Raw genomic sequence first — 15,480 nt, forward strand, 5'->3', positions numbered from 1 at the left:
CTTAGTAACTTTATCCTGCTATGATGTTTTCCATAAGTTTTATGAGTTCTGATTAATTTAGAGATTGAGTATATTTCTTTTTGTCAAATTTGGGAAAGTTTTGGTTACCATTTTTCAATTACATTATTGTTTCTTTTCCTTACTCTTACCCTTCTGGGTCTTTCATTATGTGTTTATTGGTACACTTGATGGTGTCAAGGGGGTCTTTAGGTTCTGTGTATTTTTTCCACCCTTATTACATTCTATTCCTAGAATAGGATAATATCAATCTATGTTTATTTCAATGACTCTTTTATATCTTTTTATTAATATTCTTTATTTGGAGATACATTCTTTTCATGCTTTTGAACATTTTACATTTTAAAATTTCTTTGAGCAAATGGAGAACTGATGGAGTTGAAGTATTGTTCTAATAAGACTAGTGTTTCTGTCTCTTTGAAAATAGTTTTGTCAACTTTTAATCTTTTTTTCTTTTAAAATTTTTTCTTTGTTATTTTCCCTTATATATGGCAATGTGTTCCTGTGTCTTGGACCTATCTCATTATTTTACTTTAACAAATGGAAATTTTAAATAATATAATGTGACAGTTCCGGAAATCAGAACTTTTTGTAAAGAATTTTGGTTGCTGTTGTTGCTGTTTTTGCTGGAGTTGTTATTGTTGATGATGTGTTGTTTCATGGTTTTTCAGGAGGGTTCTGCAAGTCTGCATTCTCTGCCTGTGAAGTTAATGAAGTCTCCGCTCAATTACATTAGTCGTTACCTAATTACTCAATTACATTAGTTGTTACCTAATTACTGGACAGATATTTCCCGAAGCAATACATGCTGCAGCTTTTGCCAAGGACTCCACGGGATGTACTTATTTTGAAATAATAAATAAATAAATAATAAATAAAATCCTCTCATTCCAGATCAAGGATACCAGGATGATATTCGTGGCTATTTCTATTCCTTCTTCTTTGGTAGCTTTCTGCTTATCTGTTGTCATCTTCAGTGTGTTGGAAATAAGTTCTCCTCCTTATCCCTTAATCCCAAAACCCAGACACTGAACACCTGAGAATACCTTCAGAAACTCCCAAAGGGTTTAAAACCTTTCATCTCAATCTCTATAAATCTTCATTCTCTCTGTTTTTATTTATCTGGAGTGTGCTTTCTAGCATGTTGATAGAAATCTTAAATTCATTTAAGTCAGAAGTTATCTTCTAAGAGTGATCATTTAAATGATCTCAATAAGGCAGGACTGAGGTATGCAGCTGAGTCCCAGCGTCTGAATATGAAAAGGAGAAATTCTTTGCATCTCCCTATACAGCCACAACACACCAGACCAGTAGGGGGAGACAGGTTCTATTGTAATATTTGCACAATAATTACAGATCAGTGTGCACTCCCTAGAGGCCTGGCCTGGAAAGCTGTTTCCAAGGGAACTTGAAGCAGGAATCAGAAAATATCTGACTCTCCACTTGTAGAATTAAAGCACACACACACACACACACACACACACACACACACACAACATATTTGAGTATGCAGGCCAGCAGACACTATTTCTGAGAGCCATTTTTCAACCTTGGTAGCGGAGTAGAAAAACAGTTTCTGCCCCACTTCCTCATTCATCTGTGCTTTACCCAAATGGCACACCAATGCTACAATCTGTACCACAGATATAGCCAGCTTCATCCTCAGACGGGATTGTAGAAATGACACTATAGTGGTCAGCTCCAGTCCTGGAGACTGAGAATTAGTGACTGGGAATCCCAGCCCCCTTGGTGTGCCTTCCATCACTCTAAAGCTGCATCATGTACTGAGGGCCTTCCCTGGCTGCTGCCGAAAGCATTCAATGGCGTAGCTGCTATGCTGACTGCTGAGTGTGGGTGAGCTTGGCCAGGGCTCCCAGGGAGGCAGATGCAGAGGTCGACTGAGTGGGCACAGGCTGCCAGAGGGATCCTGAAAACCCAGACAGCCATTATACACTGAAAAAAGGAGAACAGGAAAGGACAGCTCTGGCATGAGTTGGGACGTGGCATCAGTGAGCTGGGGGATCAGGATGCTTTGTGCCGTCCTGGCCTGGTGCAGGACAAGAATGAGGAGGAGGAGTGGGGTCAAGGCCATGGTACAGACTCCCCGGATCTCTGCAGAGGAAGCCACGCTGCAGGTCTCTCGCGTTCACCCTGTAGCCTCAGAGGAGAGAGACGGGCCATTCATGCAAATGTGTTCCTCTTCCCCTGCCCTACCGTGACCCTCCCTGGGCCAGTGTGCAGTCCCAGTGGTTGGGTCATTTCTGGGAAGAGTAGGCCTGGGATGTACCTGGACTGAGACTCCCAAAGGGCCCAGAGAGGACCCAGCTGCTGGCTCCAGTGAGCCCTAGGCAGAGAGGCCAGCGCCAGGTATCTGATTTCCCAGCTGAGAGCCCCACAGACGCTAAGTGCCAGCCCCACAGCGCCCTGCTGCCCAGGCCCAGGTCCATCATGCCAGTGACCAGAGGCCAGGTGAACCAGAGGTGCCATCCTCCACCGGGGCCTTGACCAGTGCTGGCTCCCTACCTCAGGGCAGAGTGAGGTTCCTTCTCAGGGCAGTTTTCTACATCATCTCAGTCTTTAGCTTTCCATATTGGCCTCCTCAGCGGGAAAAAAAAATACACAATTCACCGCACTTTATAAGAAGTCCCCAGGGGAAGCGTGTCTCATGTACACATTCTATGTGGCAACTGTAATGGGATAATTTCATTGACTAGAACAAAATGTTTTAATTCTGCAGTAATGGACATGTTGCGAGTATGCATTGGACACATGAGCATATGTGTTCATAAAAAGCACGCTGAACTTTACAATTAAGATCTGCAAATTTCACTTTACATATTATGCTTCAAGATAAGTTTTAAAATAAAAAAAGAAAAATGCCATTTTTCCAGACAAAAAACAATAGAATTTGCCACAAGAAGACCTAATCTAAATGAACTTCTGAAGCTCTTTTTTAGTAAAATCTCAGTAAGCAGGCACCAAAAATTGCAAGAAATAAGTGTTAAAGAAAGGGGGGAAATGTGGATAAACACAAAGGAAAATTGAGTATGTAAAACTACGATTACAATAACTTCAGATGATGTATAAATGCATATATGTATAACATAATGCATATGTGTGAACTTACAAACATGTATCAATAGATTTGTGTGCACATGTGTAAATACATGACATAGCTATGTTTTGATACTATATAAATTTATAGAGAGTAAATGGAATTGAAGGGTTTACACTCAGACTCTACTCTCTGAGGTTTTATTTTAAACACAGAGCACCCATAGTCTCTTCATATTTCCCAAACAATCAAGGGGACAGCCTCCAGGAGATGTTCCAGTTTGCATTTAGTCTCCAGAGAATCCCCTTCTTGTGATGCTATGTAAGAGTAACACCCCACACAAATCCCCTGAGCAGAACAGTGTATGATAACAGCTTCAGATCAAAGGGGAAGGCTGCCGCAGTCAGAGGTTTAGCGTCCTGCAGGGGACTCAACAGGGCATCCAGCATAGTGAATATGAACAAAGGGATCAATTCTATTCTTTAACCAGAGTTCCCCAGCACGCTTGAGGGTCCAGGGCATCTATGATATGCAACATAATCCCATTGTCACATGGTCGGTGACAATCCCAATCAAGCAAACTGGCCACCATCACAAGGGGTTGCCTGCCCTCCCCAGATTGGCTCAGCTGTTTCATGCTCCAAAATACTCATATTCATGAGGAAGAACTTTCCTCACTGGCACCACCTGCAAAGGAAACAGAACAATGTCCTGTGGCGTTGGCACTAATCAGGCTTTATTGGGGGGCATTTTCAAGAATGGACTCAACAAGGGTCACAGCCGTTGTACCTCTCAACAGCCTCATGAGAAGCAGATCTGGGATGAGCTAGGGAAGCTGGGTGGATTTGGGGTTAAAGTCCAGTATAAGTACCTTGCAAAATGCTCTGTCTTTTAATACATTGAGTGGGTAACAGGTCATTAATGGAGCTGTAATGAGAGGAGAGTCAGAAGCTGCTCAGGGAAAGTGCAAGGCCAAGACTGAAATCAGTGCTTGTGGCACCTGGAGAATTCAAGAGAAGCTGAGATCTCTGGGGAGGAGCCAAAGAGTAGTCCAAGCTAGCTAACATGAGGAGACCCTGAGTTGGACTTTGGAGTCACCCACAGACTGTCTTGTTTGACTCTCACTATTAATGGAGGCCAGTAGAAAGGCTCCACCCTGTGCTGAGGAATGAAAAATACAAACAACAAAGTTGCTACTGATGAGCCACACTTGGTCCCAGACAGTGTATTGTTGCCTGCACAAGGCAGAGAGAATGCAGGAGAGGTTCTAATCTCATTTCCTCATAAGTCTGGAGCACTGTTAAAGTGCCACTGTTGCTGTGATATGTAAAATAGTAATAGTCGGACTTGCTCTCAGGCTGGAGCTCAGAAATGTGCAGAATCCCTGCATGTTGCCCGAGGAATCTTTCACAGAAGTGACTGGGGACCCCAGCTTCCTGCTGTTTACTTGAGTCTGAGTAGTATTTCAGGAGATACTGGGGAAGGCTCCGTGACTTCTGCTGGTACAAGAATATGTGACAGCCACCAACAATGCAGCCACGGCTCGGGGTACAGGGAAGTCTTACAACATTTCTCAGATGTGCAGAGAGGGAGGGCAGCTGAATAAGCAAAGCCTGAGAGAGGGAACCTGCAAGCAAAGACGATCGTGGGTGAGGAATCAGGACAAAGGGTGAGAGTGAAACACAGGGCAAGAACTCAGGCTAGGGGGCTTCCCCGGGACACGAGACCTGTCCCTACCTGAGAAATAATAGAATATCAGCAGGAGAACAGGTGCCCAGGCCATGGTGGAAGCAGCCCTCCTGACGTCCAGAGCTGGAGTGGCTTCTCCAGGCCTCTCTTATCCCCTTCAGTGACTTCACAGAGGAGGGGTTATGGATGCAAATATGTTGCTCCCACTGCCTGCCCCCAACTCTCCCCATGGATTTATCAGTATCTGGGATACTGATATCCCAGCTGTTGGTACCTGGGAGCTGTTGGAGGGGGAGGCTGGCAGGCAGGACATGGAAGAAGGTGGGGGTGCTGGGACCATATCCAGCTGCTAAATCTGTGTCAGTGAGCGCAGACACCATCTTCCCAGCCCTGGGGAGTTTGGGAGGTTGCAAGTTTTGGGTTTCCACCATGCGGACACTGAGTCTGACCCACAGTGCCCTGTGCTGCTCACTGGTCAGACAGCAGTCTTTCTGTGAAAATCACATGAGTGGAGTCACCTGAGAGCCTGGTCATGGCCAATCCACAGCATCCATGGACCACATCTTTGCCCTGTCTGGAGATAACTCATATTAATAAACAGCCTTTCCACTGAGGATTTCTGAATTTCTAGAAAAGCAAAAATATAAAGTCCATCCAATATAAGGAGGCTGCATTGATGGGAGAATTCAGAAGGCTTGGAATACATAGGGAAGGTCTCTTCCAGGATGGCCAAATAGGAAAAGCTCTGGTCTGCAGCTCCCAGCAAGATCGATGCAGAAGATAGGTGATTTCTGCATATCCAACTGAGGTACCTGGTTCATCTCATTGGGACTTACTGGACAGTGGGTGCAGCCCAAAGAGCTAGCAGGGAGGGGTGTCACCTCACCGGGTAACGCAAGGGGTCAGAGGATTTCCCTTTCCTAGCCAAGGGAAGCCTGACAGACTGTACCTGAAGAAATGGTGCACTCCTGACCAAATACTGCACTTTTCTCACAGTCTTAGCAACCAGCAGACCAGGAGATACCCTCCCGTTGCCTGGCTCAGCAGGTCCCACACCCACAGAGCCTTGCTCACTGCCAGCACAGCAGTCTGAGATCGACATGTGACACTGAAGCTTGACAGGGGGAGGGGCATCTGCCATTGCTGAGGTTTGAGTGGCTCACAGTGTAAACAAAGAGGCTGAGAAGGCACGAACTGGGCACAGCCCACCACAGCTCAGCAAAGCCTATTGCCTCTATAGATTCCACCTCTGGGGGCAGGGCACAGTAGAAAAACAGGCAGCAGACAGCTTCTGCAGACTTAAATGTCCCTGTCTGACAGCTATGAAGAGAGCAGTGGTTCTCTCAGCACAGTGTTCAAGCTCCGAGAATGGACAGCCTGCCTCCTCAAGCGGGTCCCTGACCCCCATGTAGCCTGACTGGGAAACACCTCCTAGTAGGGGCTGACAGGCGGGTGCCCCTCTGGGACGAAGCTTCCAGAGGAAGGATCAGGCAGCAATATTTGCTGTTCTGCAGCCTCCACTAGTGATACCCAGGCAAACAGCGTCTGGAGTGGACCTCCAGCAAATTCCAACAGACCTGCAGCTGAGGGGTCTGGCTGTTAGAAGGAAAACTAACAAACAGAAAGGAATGGCATCTTTGCAATCTACCCATCTGACAAAGGTTAATATCCAGCATCTACAAAGAACTTAAATTTACAAGAAGAAAACGAACAACCCCATCAAAAAGTGGGCAAAGGATATGAACAAACACTTCTCAAAATAAGACATTTATGCAGACATGAAAAAATGCTCATCATCACTGGTCATCCGAGAAATACAAATAAAAACCACGATGAGATACCGTCTCATGCCAGTTAGAATGGCGATCATTAAAAAGTCAGGAAGCAACAGATGCTGGAGAGGATGTGGAGAAATAGGACTTTTACACTGTTAGTGGGAGGGTAAATTAGTTCAACCTTTGTGGAAGACAGTGTGGCGACTCCTCAAGGATCTAGAACTAGAAATACCATTTGACCCAGCGATCTCATTACTGGGTATATACCCAAAGGATTATAAATCATGCTACTATAAAGACACATGCACATGTATGTTTATTGCAGGCACTATTCACAATAGCAAAGACTTGGAACCAACCCAAATGCCTATCAATGATAGACTGGATTAAGAAAATGTGGCACATATGCACCATGGAATACTATGGCACCATTGGAATACCATGTAACATATAAAAAGATGAATTCATGTCCCTTTGTCAGGGACATGGATGAAGCTGGAGACCCAATCATTCTAAGCAAATATCACAAAGAACAGAAAACCAAACACTGCATGCTCAACTCTATAGGTGGGAGTTGAACAATGAGAACACCATGTACACAGGGCAGGGAACATCACACAGCCAGGGCCTGTCCAGGTGGTGGGGGGCTGGGGGAGGGATAGCATTAGGAGAAGTACCTAATATAAATGGAAGGAGTTGAGGGTGCAGCAAACCAACATGGCGCATGTATACCTATGTAACAAACCTGCATGTTGTGCACATGTACCCTAGAACTTAAAGTATAATAATAAAAAGAAAAGGTTAAAGAAAAGAGTTATTGTCTCAGTGAAGTAAAAAATTACAACTTTTTAAGAAGGATGACAATAAAAATCTGTAATCATGCGTAAAAACATTAACAAAATTGAACTTTTGAAGTGTAATTTGAGAAGTTTTAAAGTGAAATATGTAAACATAAAAATCAATGTTTAAACCTTTTATTAGAGTAATTATATTAAGAAACTGTGGACATAGAAAATCAACCGTATTCAGTTTTGTGTAGTGTATTTTCAATATTAAATTTATACTTAGGAAGATTGCTATAATTTTTATTAAAATTATAGCCTTTCTGTTAATTAACTAATTTATTAACTAATTCCCAAATGAATTTATTATATTTACATAGACTAAGATAAAAAAATGTTGGGACATTTTGATTTGTCTTTTTAAAATAGTAATCATCCTTATTTTAGGACAAAAATTATTAAGATTGTTCAATATAATTATGTTCTAATGTTTTTTGCCAAAAGATATCTATATTTATAATAATTGATATCTCTTCTAATTTATTTTTTATTGCTTTATAAGTAACCATATATTATATCCTTACTTGGCAAATTATTTTTTATAAGCATATGTTTTATGACTTTTGCTTTTAACTTAAAAACATATATTTAGTATTTTTATTTTTGTTTTTATTTTATATTTGAAATTATATATTAATTAGAATGTTTAATTCTTTTTAACAATAATTTTTGCCCAAACCCTAAGGATGTAAGAGGCTTTGGCATTGCCTCTTATAAATTCATATTTATAGGATGAGAACTATTTTGATATTTCTATAAGACTATATCTAAATATACATTTTTATTTTAAATGACCCTATACTTTTAATGAGGACTATTATTTAATTTTTTTTTGAGAATTTAAAATTATACAAAAAATTTAATAGAAGTGTTGACTTCATTTATATTGATCCTCAATTTATATACTTAAAATTTTATTTAGATTATGAAAACTGAGACACAAGGAAAATAGTTTTATTTTCTCTAAATCATTTTTCTTAGTAATAGTAGTAGTTGGTATATGCAGATGTTTACCTAGTAAAGTCCCTTAAATGAAATATGGGAAATTTGTTTATAACTTTAGAAGACCAGCATTTTATAAACTAGCAATATTAAAATTAATTTTATTTATTGAAAGACTATACAAATAAATAATATTTTGTTTTTGGCTGGGTTTGTAGTTTACAAATTTTGTGCCAAATCCTTACACATTAGTCTATTTAGCAGAGACAAATATAAAGGCGTCTGTCCAGTAAACTCAGGGGGAAATGTATGTTAATAATTTTGAATTTTTTATTTTATTAATAATTAATATTTAGATAAGTATTGCACAGCACATCTTTATAAAATATTCTTGTATAACTAGAACTTTACACTTGTTGACCAGCAACTCCCTGTGTCCTCCTCCCCTCAGCTCCTGGCAGCCACCATTCTGCTCTGTGTCTCTGGAATTTGTATATTTGAGCACATTATGACTTTGGACTGAAAACTCAGCAAGACTCAATACCACGTTAAATATAAAATTGCCATAAAGCAGAAAGAGTGGCCTTAGACACTCTCATTACTTGCAGCTTCTTGGGAAGGTTTTTGAGACGATGCTCTTCTCTAGGGCTCTGGAGCCTTTAAAGAATGGAAGAGGAGCTCACCAAGACAAATAGGAGAGGCATTTTAGTACAAGGAGGTAACAAGGCTCCGAGCAGGAAAGAGCACAGCAGTTCCCAGGAGGGCAGTAACTGTGAGGGGACATTACAGATGAGGAGAGGGGTGGGGTGGGGGAACCCCAGCAGGACATGGGACATAATGAGGGCTTAAGGGAAGAAACTGCGTGGGAAATCACAAGGCTGTGAATGAATTTGAAATATATTTAGGAAACACAATATATAGGATGAGAAAGTAAAGTAATAAGAAAAATATATACCAATATGAACAATGTGTTAAGAAAGTGGACACCAGGGGGACTGATAAATGTACTTTCCTGCCCTGGAGTACTCGGAAAAAAACCGGCATACCCTTCTTTGGACAGTGAAATGCTTAATTCAAATATTTTACATTTATCTTCAAGAGTTTGTGTTTGAGAATAACTAGCTCTTGCCATTCTACTACTCTGTATGTATGTGGGTTATCATTCTTATGTCTTTTTTCTGCTTGAATAAATAAAAGGCAAGAACAAAAACCAATTATTCCTGAAATCATCACTTAGAGTAAATAAGTTGTTAAAATGCCACAAATGGCACAGGAGTTAACCTATGCTTCTAATCAGTTGTCTAACTTGTATGTCCACAGCTCACTAGAATTATTTTGTTAATTCTGTTTTTTTAATGTTTACTATGGTGACAGCTTAATTAAATATTTGCCAATGAATAAAATGAAACATCATGCAATCTCCATAGTCTACTAAATGTTCACAGTATTGCATCAATCAAATGATGGATGTATATTTATATTAACATATTATATATGTAATATAGATTATATAATTATTACATATTATATATTATATACTTATATATGTTATATATTATATATTTATTATGTATTGATATATAATTAGTATATAATATAATTACTGTATGTTATATATATGTTTATAGATAGATATTATTTTTGTTATTGCGGCTCCCCACATTCACTTACAATTTCCATAGCTCTCAGTACTGGCTAGGCTTGGCTGCAGTGAGAAATTGACAGAAATCTTGGCGGCTCACAACAACAAACGTGTATTTCTCACTCTTCCGCCATTCCCATCTCTGATTGAAACGCTTGTGGCTTCAGTTCACTTCAATTTCATCCCAGGATGCAGGCTGGCTGAAAGGATTCTATGAGAACACTGTGGGTGTTATGTCAGAGATGGGAGAACTTGACAAAGCGCAGGCCAATCTTACATCTACTGCTCAGAAATTACACCTCTCATTTCTGTTCATCTTATTGGCCAATACTAGTTTCAGTATCACTCCTCAGTTCTGTAGGAAGAAGGGGCCAAGGTAATGCTCCCAGAGAGAAGAGTGTTCCAGACTGTGAAGAGAACTTGAGTGTTACTATATCCCCATTTTACAGGTAATGAAGAAACTGGCCTAAGGAAACCTTAAATAGATGATCAAAGACCGTGCTCTGCAGTAGAACTTTCTGCCATGGTGGAGATGCCTGTGTGTGAACTCTCCAGCATGAGAGCCATGGCTGGAGAGCATGAGTCCAGGAGGCAGGCGAAATGAAGCTGGTGTGGCTGAGGAATATTTTTTAAAGTTTATTTAGTTTTAATTAATTAACTTTGAAATATACATATCAACATGCAGTTCATGGGGACTGTACTGGGTGGAGCAAGTCCAAGAATACAAATGGCAGCTGGTAAAATTTGCATCCCATGCTATGGCTGGAAAAAGGACATCACTGACTGCTCAGTTCTGAGGCTGCTCTTGTCTACTGTCTTCTACCCATTCTAAAATGTGAACTCCACACACGCGAAATCCTTGTCATAATTTTGTATACCATGCTTGAGAAGTAACCCCTAAGAGGATAAGTAGAGAAGAATGTGTTTAGGTGTTTTGTGTAAAACTTTGAATTAGCAATTGTGCAAGCAGTTTGGTCAAATGTTTTACTCCACACTCTGGTCAACAAGAGATGCTGTCTATTGGGTAGCAGGTTTTCTGAACTCATGGTGTTTAGAGTATTATTAATCTATCAATATAACCTTTGGAGTTGTAGGCAACACATTTGTTTCACAGGAAATTTGGAAGTATTGAGATGTAATGCATGTGGCCTTATGTTCAGTGGAATGGAATAAGGAAGATTCAACACAAAAGGCTGCCCAATATGTGAGCCCATGTCCTTTCAATACAGTGGTTCTCAGACAAGGGTGATTCTGCGGTGCTATCTCCCCAGGATATTTGGCAGTGTCTGCTTTGTTTGTTTATTAGTTAGAATTTAGGAATTAGGGTGCTATCGGCATCTGATGTGTGGGACATAATAATGCTTATAAATGTCCAACCATGAACAGAACAGCCCCCATCACACAATGAATGACCCAGCACACAATGTTAAAATGATAATGTTCAGAAGTCATGTTTTAAACTAAATATTCTTCATAAAGTAATTTCACAGTGATCAGAAATATCATCCATGAAGACAAGAAAGAAAAAGTTGTGTGTTTTGGAAAGAAAATAGAGAGACACATAAACAGAAAATTTGAATTCAAACATTCAAACGAGACAGGAAAGAAAAACCAGGCTGGTGGGGAGAGGCTGAAGGCAGACTCAGGGTGACGATGCTCTGGGGAGTTTTCCTCTCACTGCCCCATGGGCCTGCAGCACTGTGAGATTGCAGCTTTCATCATGAGACTGACAGGAGAAGTCAGCCTCATCTCCAATCTGCAGCCCAGAGATAGTCAGGGAGGCAGAGTTGGAGGAGCTGTCCATGGAGCCAGAGAACTGATCAGAACTAAATAAGTGACATGAATATTTGACATAAGACGTGAGAATGGAAAGTCAACAGGAGTGTTGAATTTAAAAGCATTTTGGAGAGAGAATCCACATGGCTGGTGACCAGTTGGATCTCTGGGTAGGGTAGAGAAAAGAGTCCATATAAATTGGAGGTTTCTCATTTTGTGGACCAGTTGTGTGGGCTGCTCTTAACTTTGGTAAGAGACTTTAAATAGAACCTAATTATGACACATTGGTAAGAGTTTATTTGCCTATTTTAGAAAGGCATGTACCAGACAATGAAGCAGGTGGGCCTAAGACGGTGAAGCTTTGCCACCTATTATCACAGACACACAGTCACACACGGTGGACTCTGTCCATGTGATGAGTTGTCAGACTGAAATGCAGTGAGGGATCCCCGGCTACCTATGGGGGCTACAGAAGAGACATAAAAACCTTTTTAAGTGAGAAAGTCCTCATTAAATTATTGAAGATTTTATGCAATTCTTTGTGCAACATATGTTTATACAAAACATACTAACATCAGCTTGCTGCCAAATAGCAATGTAATCTGAAGAGCCAGGAGAGAACCCCACACTCTGGTGTGCTCACCTCAGCGGTTCTGTCAAGGATGAGGAAGACGAGCCTGCCTTTAGCTTTCCTGTTTCCCAGGGTCTTTCCCCTGGGAGATGGCGTCAACACCATCTGCTACTATCAACACCAGCAGTCAGCCAGCAGGCTGCTCTCTGCTGGCTACTTCACACTTTCCCTTCTAGCCTATTAACACCTCCTTCCGCAGATTCCTTCTATTGCCCCTGATTTATCTTGTCAATGACATCAGAAGATAACTCAACAAGCTTTTCTACCCACTCTGAGCTTTTCGAGTGTTGAAGGTGAGGGACCACAACTTAATCAACTCCAGGTATTCACATTTCCTTTATTTTATTATTATTATTATTATTATTTTAGACTGAGCCTCACTCCGTCACCCAGGCTGAAGTGCAGTGGTGTGATCTTGGCCCACTGCAACCTCTGCCTCCTGGGTTCAAGTGATTCTCCTGCCTTAGCCTCCTGCACAGCTGGGATTACAGGCATGCGCCACCATGCCTGGCTATTCTTTTTTATATTTGTCAGAGACAGGGTTTCACCATGTTGGCCAGGCTGGTCTCAAGCTCCTGACCTTAGGAGCTCAGGTGATTCGCCCTCCTCGGCCTCCCAAAGTGCTGGGATTACAGGTTGAACCACCATGCCCGGCCACATTTCCTTTATATCCTATAATCCTGGCATTCACAATGATACCCTGTAATCTTTTACCTATTAGATTTCTCTCAAATACTTGTAATTTTATTTCATTGATTAGTCTTCTCCTTACAGAACAATTTCCCATTTATTATGTTTATAAGATGCATTAGGTATTAACTTCACCATAAGAATCAGAGTTTTGGCCAGGGGCGGTGGCTCAAGCCTGTAATCCCAGCACTTTGGGAGGCCGAGACGGGCGGATCACGAGGTCAGGAGATCGAGACCATCCTGGCTAACACGGCGAAACCCCGTCTCTACTAAAAATACAAAAAAAAAAAAAAAACTAGCCGGGCGAGGTGGCGGGCGCCTGTAGTCCCAGCTACTCGGGAGGCTGAGGCAGGAGAATGGCGTAAACCTGGGAGGCGGAGCTTGCAGTGAGCTGAGATCCGGCCACTGCACTCCAGTCCGGGCGACAGGGCGAGACTCCGCCTCAAAAAAAAAAAAATCTTAAAAAAAAAAAAAGAATCAGAGTTTCTTAGGAAGTGTAAGTTTTCTAATAAAGTATATTTTAATTGTTGGTAAAAGTCTAAAATGTCACATGCCAAGTAAACAAACAGGGGTCTCCGCAAGGAGAAAAAGTTGGGCTCTTTGATCAATGTGTTTCTATGTTGAGGTTGTATGGGGATCATCTAAATGATGGGTGAAGGTGAGGTTGGGGTTGGCACTCACTTCATTGGAGGAGTGCGCAGAAACCTGCCTCTGCATTGCAGTCGCATAGGACACGGTGCTCTCTCCTGGGTTGTATATTACAAGTGAATGTCCCTGGAGCTATGTGGGGAGCAAAGATGTGGGGGGCTTTGGTCCACCATTAGAAATGTCGTGCTCTCACACATGCATTTTTATCTCGATGGAAAGCTATCTTTAAACTAGATATTTTTTCCCCGAAATATCAAAAATCATTGTCAACTACAACCTAACGCTCCCACTTCATTTATTCTTTCCAGATACTGCCTGTGATATGTCAGAGGATAAGGAAAGGGCACAAGAGCACACACACGGGATCATTGTCTTGTGTGGGTGTTGGGGGCAAACCAGGAAGTGGGGCCCAGGAAGCCTCAACCAAGTGTGAGGAACAAGTCTGGCTCTGTAGAAGGAATAAAGGGATCTCTGTGACAGAGAGAAAGGGGATTCCAGTGAGAGGACAGGCATGGGCCCAGGCCACAAGAAGGTGGGATAAGGTTGTGGTGACCCTGCTGAACACACACTCAAAGGCAGAGAGCTGGACCCTCTGAGCATTGAGTTCAGCGTCTCCAAATAAAATAGAGAAGGAAAATCTGGGAAAATAACTATTTCCTTAGTTAAACCTTGCTTTCATTTTTACTAATGACTAATGCGTGTTTATGTTCATACAAGTATCTAGCCACAAACATATTCACAACAATGTTGCCTATAAATATTCATTAATACTTCAGATTTAGTTATTTTAACTCATGATATGATTTTTAATAGTTTTGAATAGTGCACACTTTGTCGCATTGAAACCAGCCCTTGTCATTTTTGGTTTAGTTTAAACAGGGCTCTATGAGGTCCCCACATGCTGAGTGAGGCTAGGGGAGCTCATGAGTTTTCATCTCACTTCCCCTGAGGCACTGTGTGAGCACTGAGGCTGCTTTCCCAGGCTGCACAATAATAGGCAGGCTTGTCCTCAATCTGGAGGCCACAGGTGGTCAGATGCCATGTTCCTAACCCGGAACCAGGGAATCTCTGAGATCGCTGAGAGTTGGCTGTTTTTCCTGTGATCAGGTGTTTGGGGGCATGGCCCTGGTGCTGCAGGAGCCAGACTGCTCCATCTTTGCCAACACTGTTGCTGTCCCCAGTGCAGGTGAGTGTGGTTGTCTGTCCCAAGCCCTTGGACATAGAGAGCTGCTGAGTCTACCCGGCCTGGGCCACAGACACTGCAGGAGGACAGAGAGGGCCATGAGAGCAGGTTTACAGCCCACTGAGCCAGATAGTGAGGGGTAGGGAGCAGAGACGGGTATGAATCCCCCCACATAAAGTTCTTTCTCACCTGAATAGTGAGGGCGGAGGCGGAGGAGAGGAGCCCAGAGCATGGTACAGATTTCCAGCTTCCTGGAGCTCTGCTTTGGAAACTGAGCTCCACTGAGTACCTTTGTATCTCCCGAAAATGTCATAGGGTAGAGTCACTGTATTCACATAAGACCTTGCTGTGTCTCTTCCTTGTCCACCCTGCTCTGGGTACTCACAGGTCAGAAGGAGGAGATGAACTGACCCAGTGAGTGGAGGTGACCTGGATCATGATGACTCTGGGTCCCGGCAGGTCAGCGTTGCAGCCCAAATGAGTCCAGTGAACTGATGGCTGAACTCCCTTGGGGGACCTGAGTGGTTTTCATTCGGGCAGGATCAACTCAGTGATGATCCTCAGCGTCCTCAGACCCAAAATCGTCCTG

The 15,480-nt window shown here is 42.2% G+C and overlaps 1 protein-coding gene across 1 annotated transcript; it reads right to left on the bottom strand.

Moving 5' to 3' along the window:
• Window positions 1–3,706: 3,706 nt before the first annotated feature.
• Window positions 3,707–4,877, bottom strand: LOC108536053 (immunoglobulin iota chain-like). The gene is made up of 3 exons (XM_017882532.1): window positions 4,811–4,877; window positions 4,372–4,700; window positions 3,707–3,760 (listed from the first exon to the last, which is right to left on the bottom strand). Exons 1-3 carry the CDS (start codon window positions 4,854–4,856, stop codon window positions 3,707–3,709), a joined length of 429 nt encoding a protein of 142 aa, XP_017738021.1. The 5' UTR covers window positions 4,857–4,877.
• Window positions 4,878–15,480: the final 10,603 nt, after the last annotated feature.

Source organism: Rhinopithecus bieti, unplaced genomic scaffold (assembly GCF_001698545.2).
Source record: "Rhinopithecus bieti isolate Rb0 unplaced genomic scaffold, ASM169854v2 scaffold_13317, whole genome shotgun sequence".
Taxonomy (NCBI): domain Eukaryota; kingdom Metazoa; phylum Chordata; class Mammalia; order Primates; family Cercopithecidae; genus Rhinopithecus; species Rhinopithecus bieti.

Bases quoted from the DNA above. Each gene is read 5' to 3' on its own strand.
- LOC108536053 (XM_017882532.1), bottom strand. From the start codon at position 4,856: ATGGCCTGGGCACCTGTTCTCCTGCTGATATTCTATTATTTCTCAG. The intron at 4,701-4,810 runs GTAGGGACAGGT...CTTTGCTTGCAG, and splicing joins GATATTCTATTATTTCTCAG to GTTCCCTCTCTCAGGCTTTG. The intron at 3,761-4,371 runs GTGCTCCAGACT...TTTCCTTTGCAG, and splicing joins GCAACAGTGGCACTTTAACA to GTGGTGCCAGTGAGGAAAGT.